The sequence below is a fragment of the Pollicipes pollicipes genome, unplaced genomic scaffold (genome assembly GCF_011947565.3).
Source record: "Pollicipes pollicipes isolate AB1234 unplaced genomic scaffold, Ppol_2.1 Scaffold_4881;HRSCAF=5763_pilon_pilon_pilon, whole genome shotgun sequence".
In the NCBI taxonomy this organism is placed as follows: Eukaryota; Metazoa; Arthropoda; class Thecostraca; order Pollicipedomorpha; family Pollicipedidae; genus Pollicipes; species Pollicipes pollicipes.
In genome coordinates this window covers 7,968,199-7,990,296 of record NW_023596576.1, presented here as the reverse complement: position 1 = coordinate 7,990,296, position 22,098 = coordinate 7,968,199, and the positions used below count along the sequence as shown (strand labels likewise).

Sequence of the window (22,098 nt, the reverse complement as noted above, 5' to 3'; positions counted from 1 at the left end):
CTGCAGGATGCAATCGTATTACCAAGTACGCCTGAATGAGCTTCAGTAATCTGCGAGATTCCTACATATAAGAATTGCGAAAAATAGAGTATAGCAAACGTTACACAATTATGCATGTCAACAATAAGTCACCTGCGAGAATTTATCGAAATCACATTAACTTCTAACCTATGCACTAGCGCATAACGTAGCCAAAAACAAAAAATTAAAGCTTCATGGCGTTGCGGGAGCTATAGGACGTGTCACAAAATCGAGAGAAGGGTTAGCAATTGTAAGAGATAAACTTTGGCAACATGCAAGAACATTATTGGGAAGAAAAGAGGCTACCATTTATAAAAAGATACGCAAATCGGATTTATATGCTTTTCTCTCTCTCTCTCTCTCTCTCTCTCTCTCTCTCTCTCTCTCTCTCTCTCTCTCTCTCTCTCTCTCTCTCTTCTCTCTCTCTCTCTCTTTCTCCCTCCCACTGCGCACCATATGACGATAAAGGTGATCTTCCGCAGGCAAGCCGGAGCACCTACGTGCTCTGGCAGGATGTGCATTTAGAATTACCACCACCCGTTCAACTGCTCAGCAATTTCCGAAAGCACGCGCCCAAGTAATTACCTGACCAATGAATCCCTAGGTCCGTGCTTTTCCCTGACCTTTGATCTTCTGCTCCTTTGGCTTTCGGATTTAAGGCTACTCTCTCTCCCTCTCTCTCTCTCTTTCTCTCTCTCTCTCTTTCTCTGTCTCTCTCTTTCTCTGTCTCTCTCTTTCTCTCTCTCTCTCTCTCTCTCTTTCTCTGTCTCTCTCTTTCTCTCTCTCTCTTTTTCTCTCTCTCTCTCTTTCCTGTCTCTCCCTTTCTCTCTCTCTGTCTCTGTCTCTCTCTCTCTCTCTCTCTCTCTCTCTCTCTCTCTCTCTCTCTCTCTCTCTCTCTCTCTCTCTCTCTCTCTCTCTCTCTCTCTCTCTCTCTCTCTCTCTCTCTCTCTCTCTCTCTCTCTCTCTCTCTCTCTCTCTCTCTCTCTCTCTCTCTCTCTCTCTCTCTCTCGCCCTCCCATATCCTATCTCTTTGTGCCTTTCTCTGTCCCCGAGCATTAGGAGGCTCCTGCTCACTCTGCCGCCCGTTGCTCGTTGCGCCGCCCCCGCCGCCCCCGATCGAGCGGCTCTGCATTAATCGTCAGCCCACGCAGCTCGGCCTTGGCCTGGAGGGGTGCGTGCTTATTGGGGGAGTCCAGTAAGCGGACGCAGCAGCTGGACTGTTCGTGTGAGTATCAACCTGCGCTGACAGGAACGTAAGTTCGATACGATGCCACGTACTTCGAACACAATGACGGTACTGACGACACTCTTACAGGTGCGTGGTAAAATATCAGCGTAACTCTGAAACTAAATGTCAGATCTCGCCTATTTTTCCGGAAAAATACAATTTGGCATTAACGTTTGATTGCTTTCTCGCCTTTGACCACTACTGAGGCCTTTCTCTCAATGCGGGAACGATGAGCATTCCATTTTCGAAATATTGCCTTCGCTTCATCTTCCCGCACTCATCTTGGGCTTCCAGGTTATGAGACACCGTTTATAACATATTACACCCATTACACCCATGCTTGGGAGCGAAATTTTGCGAGCGACCGCGGAACAGGTTCGAAATAGGCACGATCTGCCGCCAGTGGCCTCAATAGCCACCAACTCTATTCATGGGCTTTCAGCAACAGCTAGCTCATTCACATGGTGGTTTCGTGCTCGGCATGCAAACGAGAACTCTGAATGTCGGAACAGTCCCCCATCGCGGGGAGGCTGTTCTGAGGCTTCTCAGCGAGACTGAAGACTGTAGGGAGCACCGTGTCGATGCCGTTCCGCGGTCTGCCACGCGCACCGCACTCAGCGCTCGGCAATGGAGGGAAGAGATTCTCCTCACGCCGGAAGGCCGAGTGGTGCTGAACAGCGGTCTGATGCATGCATCGTTTATAATGTAGAACTTTACTCAAGCATACACCCTTCCCTGCGTACCCGCGACAATCAATAGGCACCATTCCCTCCCCTCACTAAACACTACGGCTTAGTGAGGTGTTTTTTTTAACACTACGGTGTTGCAGCTGAGCATGCATTGAGTATGTGTGCCACTTTTCTTCATCGTCAGCAGCAGCAGCCGACGTATGGAAGAAAACCGAAAACTGATGCTGCACGAATGTGACACAGGCAAGGTATCAGCTGGGACGGGAAAATATCATCGATAGTGTAATACTTGATATCTTCAGGCGACCGTAAATTGACAAGTGGAAAATGGTGTTCTATTCGTGTGGCGATGCACGGCAACGAGCTAAGTCTTCATCGATCTTTCCGCCGTTTCAAGACATCACCTCGTGACCTCGCCCTTTTACTGAACTGATTTGTGGACCCAGTACGTTCATTATAAGCCTGTCTTGAACTTCCGAAGCAAATGATACATTGTGCAGTTTCCGCGAAGCTCATGGCTGAAATGTTGGTGCATCAGCTTCATATAACAATGCGGACAGACGCGGTACCAGACCCAGTTGTGACCAGAATTTTGCTGACTCCGGATGATGCCAGTTGCTTTGAACAGGGTTGTATCACTAGGGATATGTGTTTGTACTAATTCGCTTGTTTTTTATGGGAAGCTTCAGAATTACTGAACAGTGGAAAAAATCGTCGGTAGTCGGTACGGGCCACAAAAACTAAAAAATAACCGCTCCATATTAATCAGGATATTGAGCTAAATGTTGACTGATATTCACGTATTTTTATAATAATTTGCTTTCACGTCCAGTGACTCAAGACTTTTGTCCGAATATGCTGCTCTGGGAAAAACACCCCTTCGAACATCGTAATAATTACTATTTTAAATGGCCTGTTACGCGTACTCGGGTCACCGACAGCAAACAGCAGTGTATTAGGTTTAGTTGGCTTCTATGTAAAAACGATCTGATCGATGCTGTTAACAGCACTTTTAGTACGGTATCGACATAACAACTCCAAGCGGCAGCTAATCCGCTCTAAGTGCCCAACGAATTCGCAAACTGGGTGGCGGCGTGGCTTTGGGCGTTGCTGATAGCTAGTCGACGTATCTCTCGTAGCTAGTCGACGTTCTCATGCGCCGAAGCCTAAACCGGACTACTGTTTATTGGATTTACATTTCTATGCATAGAAGCTAATGAAACTGAATGAAAGCTGTTGTTTGGAATAATGCATTGATCTGAATCAAAACAAGATATAATAAGCTCAGACACAATTTTTCTAACAAAACCAATTAAGTCCAAATGCATGACAAACAAATACCTTGCCCGCAGCTAAGTAAAACCGGGGCAAGTATCGTTGGTAGAAAATAAGACGCTTGAGGGTCGTAAATAAGCAAGACGTTCAGCAGAATAGTTTCGCCAAAATAGCCGTTCCAAATGTCAAGCATGAAAAATGAAGAGGAATTAGAGCAAACCCGCTTTGAACTCCGAGTGGGACAAGTTTATCTAGTTATGTAGGCGCATAGTAACGTTTGTATCACAAGATGACATATTCCTCCTAATTTCGTAGCCAGTTGCCGTAATCACTGCATTGGACTAGCCGGATCAAGCAATGGCTAACGTGAAGCAAATCTGATGATATTTTATCCGATACAAAATGAGGTTTCTATAATTTGCTTCACTTATGACAGACTTGAATTAATTTCGTTTCAAGGAAACATGTTCCGATTTCAACCTACAGCACATGCGTCTGATTCCGACATGGACTCCGAGCAGCGTGGCGCAACTGTTGGCCAATTCCGATTCCAATTAAAAGAGAAACTGCTCAAAATCGGAGGCACCTGAAACTGAATTTATGTCGGCACAGTGGGAAAAATCTATGTTATGAACCACTTTATTGCTCCTTCGAGGCCTCTATTGAACAATTGCCTTAGAAACAAGACAGCCATGCCTGGTCGCTTTTGATTCGGTCCGCATATCATAAGATGGTCTTTTAAGAATAAACTTTGTCACATACACATATATAAATCCGTATACACATATATATGTATATATGTAGCCGTATATATATATATATAATATATATATATATATATATATATATATATATATATATATATATATATATTGATGTTGAGCCCCTGTGATTCAGTTGACTCAGTTACGATTCCCATTAAAAAAGAGGAATTAGTTTCACCCGAATCAGTGACATTGTTGTCGATTCTAGAACTGATTCCAGCAACCCGTAATCAAGCATGATTGTGCTAGCTGCCCTGCGGGGGCATCATCGGACTGTGTATTCCGGTCATTCAGGGAACGCTCCATCGTCCTGGGTCCTCCCCATCATTCCCAGATCCCAGCGAGATAGACCGCGGCCCTCCAAGCCCAATCCCAATCCAATCCCAATCCGAGCCAAATCGGCGTCCCGCTGCTGGTCGCGACCCCCTTCAACCGCCCCCCCCCCCCCCCCTCCTCCGCGACGGTCGTCCGGGACGGAGCGGCCGCGGGCTGGCTGGCAGCTCGTGAGCGCTGGGCGTGCTCCGTGCACCCGGCAGGCACCCGGCCGACGGAATTGCGCTGCAACTGAAGGCGAGCCATTATCGATCAGGCGCGGCGCCGCGGCCGGTCCTTCCGACGGTGGAGCCGGGCCCGGCGCTGGCCCATGCAGAGCCGGCAGGACGCCTCTGCGGCGTGAGGACAGACGGAGTGGGCTGACCCCGGCCTGGGGCCTGGGGCCAGGTGGTGTGCGGACGCCCTGTGCACGAGCTCATCGAGTCACTGCGCCCGAGCGGGGTCTATAGCGTCGCTGAGAATGCGCTGTGCTGGGCTTTAGAATGCAAGATAGGCACGAATGAGATCTTCACCTGATTTCTAAGCTGCACCGGCTGTGGAGTGAGAGAGGAGGAGCGTTTAAGTCGTCTAATATGCTCTGCTATTTGTAATACGATTCATCGGAGCACGAATGAAGCCTGGATAAGTTTCGTCACGGCACCATTAAGGCATGTGCGGTCATATTACTGAGACCCGTAAACACACAAGCTGTAACCCCTGGTGACGGAAGAAACATATGACATGAAATTAGCTTCCATTCTTTAGAGTGAGTGAGGCAATGCAAGTAAAAATTTATCTGACCAGGAAGCACAATATCACGTTGTCAGCTGTGGCGCGCGCACTGACCAGCTCCCATTTTATATTTTTGGGTCATGGGGTCGCCCAATCTTGCCGCGCCTCTAACTCCTGCATCTAAAGAACTACATAATTCAAGTGGATGGCTCGCTGGAGCAGCACATGTTTAAGGGACGACCGTGCAGGAGAATGCCGGTCCGGTGCTTTATGACCGCGGATGTTGATTGGCTGGCGGCACGTGCCAAGTCGATGACGACACCAAAAGAGGTGCATACCGGTGTCATACGCACAGTACGTCCTTGTGTCAGATTGGGCCGAAAAGTTGGGTAGCTTTCACTTCGGAGCGAATTTATGCATCTCGTATGATGACGCACGGACACTTCTGTTTACGACTTCAGATATAGCGTTTCTTTGCAGCCATTGGAGCTAAAGTTACGCTGGATTTTCCTGTCCAAATTTACCTTTGGTCATTAAATCCCGGGGTGCGCCATACACTTTGTCATCCTTGACTTATACGAAGGGTTACTATCCATTCCCGGCCGACGCTATATTTGAAGCGAGCTGTCTCGGTGAGGTCGGGAAAACCGCCTGTCCCTGAACAGCCCGTCTCTCCCAGTCTGCGGCGATACCATTCAGCCGCTTCCCAGCCTGGCAATGGGCCCTTATCAAGCTGCAGCAAATATGATTGCCTCCGTGGTACTCAAACTGAGTGTTTCACGTGAACGTAGAATCCAAGCAAATAACCACCGACAAACTATTGCAACGAGGCCTGTTTGCCGCGTCTTACTTTTTGACCGCCATGCAGCACCTTATAAACTCGAGCGGGTGTTTGCTGCACTATCCTGAGATGTGGTAGATTGTGAGCCTCCGAACAGATGACAAGGTTCGTGCTTCACATGGCGACAAATCCGACATGTTAATGGGGTTGTGTGACGGCCCATTGCATGGCGCCCGTTGCCTGTGGCGCGGTCCGCAGCCGCGAATGGTGTCGCGCTGGTAGTGTCAGTTGTCAGCTTGACATTGCATTGCTGTACGCCATGCTGACTTGCCGCGTTGCACATGTTCGGAGGGAGCGCCAGTCCGGTTAAGATTTGAATGGATTCCTGAATAAACCAAACATTCGTTGGGCGAGAGTGGTACCGATCCATTAAAAATTATGAGCTTATCCACTGTCCAATATACTTTTTCGCTAAACAAGTTGTCATCAGCCCGTCCGAACTTCTCATGCACACCTCGATGCAAATACGTTATCGCAAAACATTCTAATCGAGTGAAAATCAGGCAACGTATGCTTCAACGCGAAAGGACAACTCAGCTGGCGGTCATCTGCGCCAAACCCGCGCCACAATACATGCTGCGAATCCGTCGCAGCTCTCGAAATGATTGGCTAGTCACGCCTTGTCTTGTGGCCGGTGCCATGCTTGAAGTGAAATGGCGCGATTTTTGTTCTGACCAGCCTTCGTGCGTCTGCTATTTCACAAAGGAAGTTGTTTACTGTATGCTTTGGGTGACCCATCTGGACATCTTGGTGTGACATATGTACATAAACGACTTGTCCATACACTGCCGCGTAATCGGTTGTATCAGTTTTGAAGGGGCTCTGCTTTTGCTTTTCCTGTCATCAGTTTTCAAAACTTTCACTATGCATTCTTCCAAATTGAGTTGCTTATCAACATCGGAGCAGAAGGCGCCTTCTCAGTGGTGGAGGAGCATTGGCAGACAAACTGATACTCCACACATCGACCACATCACTCTTCCAGCTCCCAGCTTTCACCCGGGGGAAATAACACCGCTCTTGATATCAACGGAGACAGGCAGAGCCGCTTCTTTAGCGGCCCCTGGCGTTTTTGTGGCCAGCCGAAAGAGGAGCTCTCTGTTGGCATTTCCTCTGACGGGCCGCCCGAGGAGCGGCTGGCGTCGGCCGGCCCAGGTCGGTCGGGCCCGTCCCTCCGTCGGCCGGCCCAGGTCGGTCGGGCCCGTTCCTCCGTGACAACCGCCCTGGACGCGTGTGATCGATCGCTACATTACCGGCGAGCGGGCGGCCGAGACTGCGGCATGATGGCCGACCGCGGCTGCCGGTCATATGTGCGCGCTGGAGAGGCGCCATCCATCAGAGAGCGACAGCTAGATCGGCGCGATCAACCGGCCGCCGACGACGAACAGGTCACGGAAGAGCGGGCAGGCAACGGACCGACACTGGGCTAGGTTTCGGACCGACACTGGGCTAGGCTGTCGGGTAGCGGACCTACACTGGGCCGGGCAGCGGACCAACACTGGGCCGGGCAGCGTACCAACACTGGGCCGGGCAGCGGACCGATACTGCACCGGGCAGCGGACCAACGCTGGGCCGGGCAGCGGACCGATACCGCACCGGGCAGCGGACCAACGCCGGGCCGGGCAGCGGACCGACATTACCGGTGCAGAACTCGCACTTCATGTTATGATCTCAATGATTTAGAGAGCAACTCATGCAATATTGGTATTAACAGATGCAAACAACATTTTTGAACACCTCCTGCACCTTCATTTAGCTCCACATGCCATATGATGATGATTAAAAACATTTTATCTTACGCCCGTCCACCGATCAGTACGCAAGTTTAAGGAACAACGGGCAGTGAATGGGCCCACACCAGCGATGTCCGGCCTGCTACGTCAAAGCCGCTGATCCTCTCAGCAGCAGAAAGCTCCAGGTGAAACCTTAATAGGTGTCGCTCCCACGTCCTTTCATTACCTTTGAACCTACAGCTCAGGTGTCTACAAACAGAAATCCTCCTAGATCGGCAGAGCTTTTTAACGCTATTAGTACGGCCGCTCTCCATGGAAGGTCCTTAGAAATGCCTCACAACACCTTAAAAAGCTGACAATTAGCTACATTCTTCTAGCTAGTCCGCTTCTTAGACCATGAGCACAATGAACAGCAGTCCACAGTCTTGCATTGTTCCCAGTTTATTACCACGTGACGAGCACTTGAGCCCATCTGTCTTAACACGCGATCGGGTGGGGGAGGGGAGGGGGTCAGATTGACCCTCTCCGTATTTTTTTCCGGAATGGTTTCCGAACGGCGCAGCGTAGCCGTGCCAAATTTTGCATCGCTGTAGACAATTGAATAGCCCGGAACTTGACTTTGTTTGACCTTATTTAATCCAAAGGTTATGACCTAGGAGTCTGAAGCTTTGACCTAAGTGAGTTCACGTACAGGTCAACACACTCTATAAATTTGGTGTCCCTAGCTTTCTTAGTTGCCCAGATCTCAGGAGGGTCTCAAATTGACACCCCAAGCCGAGCGAAGGGTATCTAGCCGCCCACCCGGGAGCGTGTCAAAGGGCGCTGCGATTTAAAACGCCGCGTAGCAAACTGATCACGTTCCTCACAAGATGCTGTGGCCAGCCACGGTTGCTATGACTATTAATAAGCCTGGTGATTTGGTATTTCACATTGTTTAGTAGGTTAAGTGCATCTTGGCTAAACAAATTGTGAAAAGCACTGATCTGCGGGGAATTGGAAAAGCACTGTGCCATCACTCATCTGTGACGGCGGCACTGGTATAGTATGGTTTGTAGTTTATCTCTGACATCTGCTACAGGCTATCCTGAGTTAAGCTACTATGCTTGGCGACATCTTGTGGCTCAACTAGCTCGTGCAACGAAACATCAACGTTGGGACACGTGCTCTACGTATGCTCACGCTGCGAGTGTTAGTAAGTACAGACCAATACTGCACTTTGCGTTTTGTCTACCTGGTATGACCTGTTGTCACAACAGCATTATTAATGCCATATTAATGATATGGTTTGTTCTGTTGTAGTTCGTCTTAAATTTTTGCGATTTTGTCAACAGCTGACTCGCAAAAGTATTCGTTTTTTCACCGATCTTATCCGGTAAATCAGAAGCTTTTTCACCCCTGAGCGTCGGACCAACCGGGGCGGGACGTCTTGTGACGCTTCGCGAACATCTTACGTTCCGAAACCAAGCAACGAGCGCACAAACGTGAACCACGTTACTGACGTTTGAACCACGTTACTGATGTTATGTTATGCCATGCCCATGTTGGAGAGTGAACAGAGCCAAAGTTCAGCTGATATGACGACTTTGGCCTAACTTCATCTCGACCACTGACCTTTTCTTTATCATCTGGAATCTATCATGCATCTGTCATGGATCGATCTGAAAGCAAGCGAACATGAACTGTTTACTATCCGTTGCAAAGTTGTGATAATTGCGCACACTAGCAGCCTCTCGAAACCTCGACGTTACCAGAAGATTGTAATGACCTGTAATGTATTTTAGTGACCTTGGACGTCATTAGCCGTGTGTGTGACAGTTAAACCCAAGTCCGGTTGAAGATACGACGTCAATGATCGTCACGAACTGGCGACCGTAGTTCTGCAGAAGTGAGTCAAAAATGGAGACGAGAAGCTAAATCAATTGAAATGTGGGATTCTAACCAGGTTTTAAGGTTGACCAAGGATGAACAGCGATGACGAATATAGCCATGTGATCTGCTTCTGTGTTATCCGGGCAGCGCCAACCATATCCTGAGGACGCACGCATGCTCCATGGTTATGCTATTGAGTTGAAGCGTCGATTGTACGCCTTTCCGCCGTTTTCCGCTCGCCGCCTACGCTCAACAGCTCAACAATCCTCGACGAGCGCCTTTTAATGTAGCATGCTAATGACTCGAAGAACACAGGTGTCGGCGCACGACGGGGTCGAGCGCGTGCCATGTCCCGGCCGAACTCGACGGTGGCAGGGAACGTGCTCCTGACAGCGCCGCTGTTCCAGCCCTAATTGGCTCCGCTCCTTCCGCTATTTCAGACGTTGACCACGCAATAACCCCGAATGAGTCACCTAGTTCAGATTCAATCGAAGTGTCGGCAGAGACACGATCCATCAAATGCCCTCTTCATCAAACCCAATATGGTCGTTCTGGAGAAGTGAAGTGGAACGGATGTGTGCGCTGACACCACAACACTTGACGAGAATGCAAAATGCTCAAGTAAGTTCCGCGAGCAGCCTTATCGCATTTACCTACTTAGCTGCCGCCACTAACCGTGACGTAAAGAAGACTGTGGATACCCGTAGCTCCCGACAGTGCTTGCATATGCATTCATCCGTTACGTAAATGAACGTATGTTTGGGCTCCACCAAATGCAAACGAACGTGTTCTGATCCTTGCTGCTTCGATGTCTTCGAGCTCGCTCGATGCCGCTGCTCGCAGACGCACCACCCATAGATTTCTGGCTGGCATTGATTGAAACTCCAATTGACAGGATCAGCAGGCACGCTTCAATTTCGTCAGAGCCGGGAAGACGGACGGACATCGGCAACACCGTTGCGGAGCTGCCAAATGAAGGTCCGGTCTTTCCCAGGCAGCCGCAGCCGCTGCAGCCGCGGAGCAACAGACTGGTGACGGCAACCACGGACTTCGTTGCGGAGCTGCCAAATGGAGGCTCGGTCTTACATAGGCAGCCGCGGAGCAACAGACTGGTGCCGGCAGGCGCGGACACCGCTGGAGGGACGAGCGACGACGTGACGACCTCCGACCCTCGCTGATGAGACCGCACGTTGAGATCATTCGGACGTCAGCTCCTCGCGTGGGAAATCCGCCAGTTTCATCAGCCTTCGAGTTCTTCGCTTCGGCGGCGAAACAATTGGGACTTGTCTTTTCACAATGGCTGGCAAAACTGCTTCGGCGAAATTCCGTGAATTTCCTCTACAGGCATGAATAAAATTGAAAAGCGTCTTTCATCAGTGGCGCTTGTCGGCAGACGGATTGAGATTCAGTTTGGGCCTGCTTCCACAGCTCTTGAAATGGGTTTTGAAATGTGTAGACAAAGGAACAAAGAACGGGGTCCGAGCTAAATTTGCGTGCTATTCTGCTGTGGTTTATTCGGCGTACCAAAATGAATATTTTACGGATAATTTGGATCCATTGGTGACGGTAGAAACTGTATGCACTACTGCTGTTGAGTGAAACCAAAAGTACGAACCGGAAGTTTGAACACAAGCCGCAGGTCCGCCGACCGTCCCCGGCAGACAATGGGCTGCACATCCACAGGTGGCTTCGAGCTGACCACCATCGCTCCGCGCTGATTCGGCAGCGGAGCGCCACTCGAAGGAACACTCTCGAGCCGATCGCCGTCTCACACCGCCAGCAATCACGGGATCCCGAGGGCTGACGGTGCTGTCAATCGCCCCGCGATCGGCCACGGCTCCCATGCGGGGTCTCGGGCCCGCCGTTGGCGCCGCTCGGGTCGATTTACGAGCTGACCTCGCCGTGCCTGGCGGCGATCGCGCCGGACGGGCAGCTGTCGACGGAGGGTCCGGCCGGCCGTCAGACGGCATACCAAGCAGGCGGTGTGGCGGTGATGAGCCGCCGGTCGGCGGAGGCGCCAGCAGACGGCGGGGGCGTCAGCGAGCGGCGGGTGGCGCCAGCGAGCGGCGAGGGAGCCAGCGAGCGGCGGGGGGGCGCCAGCGAGCGGCGGGTGGCGCCAGCAGACGGCGGGGGCGTCAGCGGGCGGCGGGTGGCGCCAACGAGCGGCGGGGGCGCCAGCGAGCGGCGGGTGGCGCCAGCGAGCGGCGGGGGGCGCCAGTGAGCGGTGGAGGGGGGGGGGGCGCCAGGGGGCGGCGAGGAGGGGGGGGGGGCGGTTGCTCGCGGCGCTCGCCATCGTTGAGGTGACCGACCCGCCGGGTGGAGGGCCGCTCTCACCGCTCGGAGTGCGGAGTGACGCCGCTCGGAGTGCAGAGTGACGCCACTCTCGGGCGCCTGCCAGCGTGAGCCGCGCCGTTATCAGCGCGGCTGGAGCGTCGACGGGTCATCATCTGCCGTCGGACGGCACGGCCGCGGGCTGCGCTGATGCTCCCAATGGGCGCCGGCAAAATGATGGCCGCCGCGTTGCCGTCTGTTGTAGGCCCTCGGAGGTGTTGAATGGTGCTTGCCACGCCATCTGTCTGCGGCTTTCTGAGGCATGGAATGGTTCATGCCATTCGTTCCTATCTTTTTATGTGCGGCATCAACGAAGCCGCCAGTTTGCCTTCAATTATTTTGCGCGCGCGTTCAACAGCCTCAGTTTTTGCATCTTGTATGCATTGGAGGGAGAATCGCACGAGACTGGCGAGGACGAAAGAGGAATGCAGTACGAAATAGAAGCCTTTGATGCACACTTCCAAACCGTTTGATTGGTAAAAGCCCGAGGCTACTGCATACACCACACTATGATGCCACGAAGTTGTCTGGTAGAACGCTCAAAATGGCCATGCATGTAGCGTTTCTACTGATCTGCGCTGCTGATCTCTGCCATCAGATACTCTCGACCAAATACCAGATGTGCTTTTTCCAAATGTCAGAAGCATGGCCCTTTAAGTTGCTGCTATCTTTTTTTGGACGCAGGTTCTAGGGAAGTCTGTGTGTGTCTCCGTTTGTTTTGTGTGTCTCTCACTGGCATCATCAGAGCTGTGTCTGTGATAGGATGTATTGCAGTTTTTTTATCTTGATATAGGAAACAGGAGTGATAAATATATTTTTATCTTGTCACATTAGAGACCAGAAAACTGCTGTATTATAATACCAGGAACAAGGATAACATGTGGTGGCGGTTTGGCATGGACTGTCGGTAACAGCAGCCTGGCTCCATTTTCTTTTGACACAAATTGAACATTACCCAAAGAAAAAGGCTCGGAACGTGAGAACCGCAATAGGTATTGTTGTTTTCAGAAACGGGTAATGCATTAAATGCTATTATGTACTTCTAAAATTGTTTGGAAAATCTGAGAAAATGTTTCGAGTCCAAAAACTTACGAGCTCCAAGCCGCACGGTTGCTCTGACCCAAGCCAATTATTTGTAGCAACAGTCAGTAAAATCTAGCTAAATCGTGGAATCCGCACGCTATCTTATTTCCAGGTGTCTCGAATGCTAACTAGTTCAACTATACTGGCAACCTTAGTGCTCTTGCAACGTAGTCCGACACTTGGATCAATATGGCAAACCTACAAAATTGCTGAGGAGGACGCGGAGCATGCATAGCCGTCCAGCGATTCATCCACCATCATTAAACTGGGGAGGACGCTGTTGATTGGAAGGCTGGGGAGGACGCTGTTGATTGGAAGGACTTTCATAACCGGCCATAACGCTGGGCGACTATGCATGGCATGCAAAGTCGCTCAGCATTCCATCTAACCCCACCATAGCTGGGGAGGACGCCGAGCATGCATGGTCGCCAGCGACCCATCCACCTTCACTCCTCTCCAGAGGGTTCCTCGGTGTGCGGCTTCATCTACACGACTTAATGAAGTCAACGGAACAACTTTTGGCGTCGAACCCATCCCGCGCCCGTTATGGAGGGATATTCGTCAAAGTTCTGATTCAATCGCATTCAATTTTCAGACTTAATTTTTTCCTTACAAGAAAGTGGTCTCAAAAGCTCCACAAAGCTCTTCTGGAAGGACTTTCAACGGTTTTGAGCGTTGCTAATTTTTTGGTAACTGAGTTAACGTCATCTTCACACACGTGACATTTAAAGTTTCTGGCATTGACGGTCCATAATGATAAAGTGACGGTTCATTGACGCTTTCTCAGAGAAATTCGTTAACATTTTTCGTATGAGTTATTGCTTTTGCAGAACCAAATCATCCAGGGTCAAGCTAGATCAACCTTTTATTTCTTTCGACTAGAGGCGGCCCTTTAAAAGTCATGCGATTAAAACGCTAATGAATATATCTTACAGACTGAAAGGACTTTCAAACGCTGTTTTTCCCATCGACGAAGCTTGTTTATCTCTGATGTAGACGAACGAGTTAATGCAAGTATAGTCGTCAACCGCTTTAACCTGGCATGCCATATCACGCGTCAAACCCGCCGATTTCCAGTAGTGCCTATCATGTAGAGATATTTCAATGGAATGCTTAATGCTGCTTTCCACATGTGGTGCGTTCAGGTCTTGAGACAGCAAAAGAGACCTATAAAATGCTAATTTGACACTTCTGACGTAATTTGACCGGTCAAAGGCCATATAAAGCGTAGTTTTGTCACAACTGTTTCACACAATTCGACCAGTTCTTTGCAGTCCAGTGCTATCCGTTGGTCTAGCTTGCTTATTTTCTGAGATCCAAAGGACCCTCGAGCCCTTTCGTGGAGTGAAGGCAATAAAGGCCCGGCAGCTGACAGTTAAAAGAGTGCAATGCAATACAATGGATTCGAGTTGACACGCGCAGGGGCATATGAGGTGGCACATAAGGTGACGTCACAACGGTGCGCTTCTCATTCGCTGTTGGCGTCGTGCAGAAATGACGAACTCAGCTCAAGACGGCACCGATCTCCATTGTGAGGGGACCAGAGGCGAAACTTACACCCAGCCCAGTGGTGGTCTCCATCCAGGTCGGTTGCAGTACCTGGCGATAAGGCTGATGGACAAATTCGTTGCATGCTGTAGACTTTAGAATTACTTTTTCGAGCACCTCGGCAACACAGTTTTGAGCAGCTTGTAAGCCTAAACGTAATCGAAGCAAAATTTTAACAAGCATTCCGCAGTAGCTAATTTACAAGAACTTCAAGCCGATGTGAATAATGCGTCGAAAAACCACCAAAGCGCCGCTTTCTGATTCTTCTAAAGACCTGACATTGCACTGGCATGAATATCAGATCGCAGTTCGATTTCCTCAAATTTCACTGCATCGGCGGCTTCAAAAGAGTTCCGAGGTATTTGTACAAACTCAGCGAGGCAGCTATTTGCTACAGCTGAATACCTTTTAAGCAGCTTCTCGATCGAGGTTGGTCCACTTTCTTCCTCCAGTTTTACGGAAGTACCTCATGCATCGTTTAGGGAATCGAAAAAATTGCATGATTTTGAACTATTTTAAAATGCTCTGCATCTGAGCTGAGGGATATCATTTCAACTTTCTGTCGAGCTCACCTTTCAAATCGGCGATTCGTTTGCAAAACCTTGTCAGTGAGGAGATACAAAATCACCATGTCGCAAACTTCAATGGACTATTGAAAGATTTATCGCAATTAGTTGTGAATGCGTCACGTTGTTGTATAATGAATGCTGTCAATGCTCGTGACCATCCGCAAGACCTTATGATGTTAATATGACGTTAGTTTTATCCTTGTATCCGACGCAGAATTAGGCCACTTGAAATAAAGCATGAACCAACATGATCTAAGCCCATCAGTGACAGCATGAGGGACCTTGCATATCAAGTCTACGTCACAGCAAGCCTTAAAAACATTTTCGTAGTAATTCTGGTGGCTAAAGCTTTACCGCTCATCGATTCCATCGTTGCACATGGGGATTGCATAATACAAGATCAAGGTAGGTGATGGTAGATTTATGGTAGATGATGGAATGTCCCTAAATATTTAACCGTCACCTGTTGGGAGAAAATGGTAGCACCATTTGGCTTCAATTGGCCTTATGTCCCCGGAATGTGAAAGGCTACGAAGAGTGGGCAAACGCGCGATTGGACTCCGTTGAATACGGGTGGGTGGAGCTTGAGAGGATCCTTCAGATGATCTGAAAAAGTGCTACTCTACTTCCGGCGTTTGTTCTGATTCTCTGTTCCACCACCATCCTAATCACACTCATAAATAGGAAAGGAGGTAACAAGAGCTGAGAATGGAGTATACTCCCACAAAATTCCCCTTGATGTGAGGGCGTGTCTTATCTCAGTCAGAGGCGGACTTGACTCCGAACTCATGATCTAGCGGGTTTCTTGCACTCGGGTGAATCAATTTAGCTGTACAGATGAGTAGGACTCGGGCTCGGACTCAGGTGCTAGTCTGAGTAGACGTAAATCTTACTTTTATTCGAAGACTCTAGAAGCATGTAGCTTGGTCCAATAGTTTATTATCATGCTAGTCTCATACCTGCCTGAAGAGTGCGATGTTATGACAAAAATATGAGTGGGTGTTGCGGTGCGCAATGGGATGAAATTAGCTAGTTGAACCTGGTAACTTTCGGCTGGTTTTGGCTGTGCTCAATAAATGCCTTCTGTTGAGGCAGTATGGGTTGGGTTAACTACGACCCGGCATCAGCAGCATTATCCAACGACAACTCACGAATGTGTCAGGGTAGGATAGGGTAGGCTGCGGTGAGGTCAGATCGGATTACCCCTCAGGCCAGGCTAGGTTCAGGCGACATCAGGTCGGATTGCCCCTCAGGCCAGGCTAGGTTCAGGTGACGTCAAATCGGATTACCCCTCAGGCCGGGTTAGGTTCAGGCGACGTCAGATCGGATTACCTATAAGCTCTGCTACGCATTTTGCTGTTGGCAATCTCCATCCCCGACAAGCTGGTTTGAAAACTTTTTCGTGCGATAAGAAACTAATGGACTCGTGCCAAACGTTTTATCGAATAGTGATTCGGACTCAGCTTCATGAGCCGGGCTGGGATTCGACTGGGACTCAAACCACGCAGGTTGTCTCTGGTAAGCCCGGCGTTCGGACTCCGACTCAAGGCACCAAGCCCCGGACTCGGATTCGATTTTCCAAGCTCAGACCCACACCTGACAAACACGCATATGCTCACTGGCCTGCTGAATGGTGAATATTGAAACGCAAACATTCGTCACGTAGCGCATGCACCCAGTAATCAGCAACGAGCTCACATTAGCCCGGTAATAAATCGTTATGAAAGCAAATCAGGTCAGTAATTCGGCCGTAATAACGGGAAAGTTATGGCCACGGACGTAAATCGCAGTTGCATAGTAGTTTACGTGCAATAACGATAATAGGTTCCAACCATTGCAACAAACGCTTAGATGTCATTCATTGAGTGGAACGACTGTGACTTTAAACTCAACGCGATCAGCTGTGCTCCGCTGTGGTGCGTACCGCGCTTGAGGCCTTGGGTCACATCATCTCCTTATTAGCTGCTCAACTGTCGCTGACGAGGACACGCTTGAGCGCCGAACACATGCAGATGAAACAATAAACAGACCGGTGAACTTTGCAGCGTGAGCTTCAGGAGCGTGAACCATTACGAACTATGCTCCAACACGCCACGGCATGACTTGACGGCGTTAACGGATTAGACCATGGCCTACATGGGTTCCAGCATACTGAACTACCACGTATTCAGTGCCTGTTGACACCGCCGCAGTGTACCAGACGTCAGCAGTCAAGCGACAGCTCTTAATGCTGCGCCGCGTCCACTGGACACGTCGCGTCTCCAGCGCTGTGCTCGGCACCTGATGGGCCGGACTGGGCCTCGCCGGGCCCTCGCCGGCGGACCGGAGACGCCGCCAGCCTGGGCGCGGCTCACCTGGCGGCAGCAGGGCCAGCAGGCCGATCCAGAGCAGCTGCGGCCGGCGTCCGGCCGAGGCGGCCGCCATGTCCGGGGCCAGGGAGCAACAGGTCAGCGCATGCCGGCGGAGCGGGGCGCGGCCGACTGCGGCGGGGCGACGGCGCGACTGGCCCCGGCTGCCGCCGCCGCCGCCGCCGCCGGTCGCGCGCGCAGCAACTCAATAAGCCGTGCGACCGCGCGCCAGCAGGTAAGGCCCGGCGCCGCTGCACACTGGACGGCGCGGCCCCGGCGGCAGCGACGGCTCGGTCTGCCGTGAGCACCGGTGGCCAGGCGGGGAGGGCCGAGACCGGCGCTAACCCACTGCCAGGCTCCGGCTCCGGGGACGGCAAAGGGACCTGTTGCCAGCTGCGTGCGGTGAAGATTAGTGGAGCTAGCGCCGAGGGTGCCTCTCCCACGCCACCGGCCGGGGGAGGTATCGAGCATGGCGGCAGTGGGGATGCGTGACTCCATGTTTGTCGGCCGCATCGACCAGGCTATGTGCAGGATTTGCACCTATGCTCGTCGATGTGCGCACGTTCGTTACGATACAGCAGAAGTGTATCAACACGAAGTGGAGATAAACTGCTTTTGAACATAGAAGTGCAGTCCTTCGTTTTGTGAAAGCGGCGTTTGGCGTATTATGAAGTCTGGAATGTCTCGATTAAGATGTCTTTTTTCCCAAACGTTGCTTACCAGGCCCCTTTAAGGGCCCCTAAAGATGGTCATGCCTGGAAAAGAGTAGGGGATGCAGTTTGTCCCCTTGCTCTCTGTGCTTCTAGTAATGCTGACCTGCCTACATATTTATAGAATGTGGCCAGGATGATTATTTGTTGCAATAAAGTCCTGGCCATGGAAGTCAGAAGCTAACTGACTTATGATCAAACGAGGTGACAGATAGAAAACCTCTGTCGGTCTGCAATCGCTTGCAAGCTTTTCCACATCAAGGACATCAGTGTGTTCACGAGGCCAACCCTCAACAGTAGCAAAGCGTCGCAGGACGCACGCGCATTGCTGCATGATTATGATGGAACCACCGAGACTCGGGATCAAAAAACGTCATGCTAAAAACCCTGGCCAATGATGTAATAAATGTAATGTGACCTGGATTAATCGACTGTGCAAATTTCTGATACGCTCACTCCGACAACAGGGAGCTTACCAGATGCCCACGCATACGCCGGAAGTCAGAGACGCGCGGAATGTTTTCGATTCTGGCCTCGCTGTGGTTACCTCTTGTCCCTCCCTGAATAGCGGCGCCAGCCTCCAGTGGATTGGTCATGACTTGATGCGGTGGAATGCAGGGTCGAATTATGTCAGAGAGCTGTCTAATCATACACGCTTTTCTTAAAATAGCATGAGTTATAGACATTGGTCAGCGAGCGCATACCTCCGTTCGGTTGCAGCACTACTACGTAGCGAGATCTCATTGGTCGACGCGGCCGGGCGGCGATCGAGGGCAGTCGGGCATCCTGACTACCAGGCTATAACTCAAGAAGTAACTGGCCGATTTGATGGTTGTGTGCGGTTACCGACTCATCATTCTTTTATTAGAGTATGCACAAAACACTGTTCACACGGCGAGTGTGCTTTCGACGCAATTTGAGAAAACAAGTGGATGGGACAGATTTTGTCTTTCGCGGCGCCAAGTTGTGTGAGAGGATTGGAGCCATCCTAGAAATTAGATTTGTGCGACGGGTGTAACGCAAAGCAGATTTTCGACCCTGTTAAATACAAGAAAAGAAATCATATCATTTTTTGCCCATTGTTCGCGGCGATAATGCTACGTATAAACATTTCATGTGAGCTGGAAAGGCCTTTGACGTCCTGTGTTCGGCATTTTGAGAATGTGAGTTATTCTGCTAACAATAACCAGCCTTCATTCTAACAGTAGGCACATGTCATACGACGTTATCAAGCAAGCATTGGTACTATTATCAAAACTCGATATTCAATCCGTGCTCATGGACACGAATGAATAGTGGAATAAACACTGTCATCGTGGTATACGGTAGTGCAGTGCCTCTCTCTCTCTCTCTCTCTCTCTCTCTCTCTCTCTCTCTCTCTCTCTCTCTCTCTCTCTCTCTCTCTCTCTCTCTCTCTCTCTCTCTCTCTCTCTCTCTCTCTCTCTACGGCCCTACGCTAAAGCTTAGACTTTGCGGCATTACTATTGTGTGAAGAGAAAATACTGGCAGAAAAAACTCAATTGATCGAAATGGTGTATCGCGGCTTCCTACACTTCAACGCAGCTCTCGGAGAGCTGGTAAGATTGCGTGATATGATAGTCTTGTACATCATCTGCGCCGATATGGGAGCCGTATGTGGTGTTGGCCATTTCCCCCACCCTTCCCCGGCAAGCCGCTGAGGAAGAGGGTGAAAGCGGCTCACAGACCAAGCGTCTGCCTGTAGCGCACCAGCTTTTCCCAGAGCCACCATATGGATCATAGGCATAAACAAAAAGTGATCATGTTAAAAACCTCAAACCCTATAGGGTTCAACTATGTCCGTCAGTGGGATATCTTTGTGTTCCCCATCTGTACACTCTGCGTCCGACAAACATCCTTTAACGTGGCATAAATGGTCGGCATCTAATGCGCTGTGGGGCAACGCCAATACCCTAAATTGTTACTACAGTTCGTTAATTAATAATGTTAATTGAATTTGTTAACAAATAACGTTAATTGAATTTGCTGCTCCCATATTGCTGTTATTGGCTGGAAAATAACAACTACGCACAAATGTTAATAGTTGGATGAGCCGGAGACTTACGTCTGGTGTGCATGCTTTCTGGTGGTTTCTGTTTCAGGTTTACCAGAATGACATTTTGTGACCAGATCAGAAAAATGTAAAACTTTTGGCTAGAGTTGGCCCATTTTCAGCAGCAGGCACTCAACTGGGTTTGACCGTTCCTAATTTGTATTTGTAAGTGCTTGAATCGCTGGATTTTGTTGACTGCAAATGATAATTACTGGTGTCAAATGACGTTTCCTCATCGATTGCACTGCTGGCTAAATGTAATGCAGCTTACATGAAGCTACGAACGAACTCATGTGTCATTTGCACTAGCTCTCGTGAATGCACGTGAGCTAGCGAGAAAAAAAACGCATGGAGTTGGGCGGGTGAGCCCTACAGTCAATTTTCATGCCAGGCGTGGCGTGATTTTTCCCGAACTAACTAATAATTAGCTGATAGCAAATAATAGCTAGGTATGATCATTGTCATCCACTCATGCCTGCGCAGCGCGCGGAATGGCTAAGATGGCTCCACATTGGCAACGCTGTGAGATTAAGGCTCCTGCACTGCTTGTCCTTGTATGATGCATTGCGTGACACACTTTACGGTTTTCACACCGGACGCTTCACATAGCTGGTGATGCTGACTTCTGTTGTTGTATGTTGTATCTGTTCTGTTGTATCTATCTGTTGTATCTGATGAACTCCGTAAGCTAGGCGCTTAATTGTTGCATCACGCTGTGTTTTTATGCCACAGATCGGCGAGATTTTCTGATTTTTTTACCTTTGACTTGACCTGGCAGCTAACCTATAAGTATTGCAAGCTTAAACTGAGCGTCGCCATGTTCGTCTCGTGCCAAGAAATATGTTTCGTCTTTATTTTCACCCGGCTGGATTACGAACAAAATGGCTTGGGGGGTACTTGGGATGGAAAGGAGATGATAATCATCCCACATGAGCAGAGGAAAATAGCGAAACGCTCTTGGCAGCAACATTTTTGTGCGTGGAATGCTGTCAATTGTAACCAAAGTCATTGCCTTACTTTCATGTGCATGCCGCCCTAAGACACCCAAAATGGCGCCGAAAGAGACATAGTGTTCTATCCAGAGCCCTGGCATGACGGAACTCAGCGAGGTTCCACCTCTGTGATCCAACCTCGACTGAGCCGCAGATATATGCACAACCTGCGGATTTAGCCAATCCGTCAAGTACTCCACTGGCTAGAGATGTAGACGTAGGAGTGTGGATCATTGCGTGAATGGGGTAGGTGAACGGTTGCATGTGCGTTAATCGGTCCTTGTATTTGATGTGTTGCTTCACCGTAAAAGTCCGCCTGCGGAGGCAAAAAAAGTCCAGCTAAGTAATGAATTTATGTCATTGCAGGCCGATAAACGGCCGTGAGAATGAGGCGGCCCCGCCTTGCAAGCGAGTAACAGCGACTTGTGTTTTTATTAACGGTTTTAATCAAGCCCTGACATATTTCGTGAGTCATAAAACCACGCATTGTCAGGATCATAAATTGAAAAACACCAGAGCCTATTTTGAGTGGCCCAGAAAGTATCGGCAATTTGGCCCAATTTGGTCGACTAGATGTGATGGAATTAATTTGCGCACCTGACACGCCCAGTGTGTATTTTACATCACAGCATTAGCTTTATGATAAGTACCCACTCGCACTGCTAAACCTTAATTTCCAAAGCACTTAGAGACTCCCATCAGCATTTCATTTTGTATCGCCTGAAGAATAATGTCCGATGGAAGGCCCAAAAGCTTCGCAATGGATCCCAAAGCTACCCAACCCATGCATTCTCAATGTTTGTTGTGGTCGACTCAAATTTGGATTCATTATGATGCGGTGCTCTCGGCCTGCGCCGACGATTCCAATGCTGTGAATTGGGGGTTGGGAGGGGGTGAGAATCAAACTCTTGCTGCAGCCATCCTGCTTTCATCAGCTGCAGATTCCGCGCCTTGGCTCACAAGTAACCTCCGGGCTGCTCGGGAA

The 22,098-nt window shown here is 49.9% G+C and overlaps 1 protein-coding gene across 8 annotated transcripts in view; it reads right to left on the bottom strand.

Annotated features, from left to right (window-relative positions):
* LOC119100711 (neuronal acetylcholine receptor subunit alpha-7) overlaps nt 1-17,476 on the bottom strand; it is a 65,938-nt gene extending 48,462 nt beyond the window's left edge. For all 8 annotated transcript variants that reach the window (XM_037223790.1, XM_037223795.1, XM_037223793.1 and 5 more), the window contains exon 1: nt 17,347-17,476. In XM_037223790.1, coding sequence (XP_037079685.1) covers nt 17,347-17,416 — 70 coding nt within the window. In that variant the 5' untranslated portion in view covers nt 17,417-17,476. The remainder of the gene's footprint in view (nt 1-17,346) is intronic.
* Nucleotides 17,477-22,098: the final 4,622 nt, after the last annotated feature.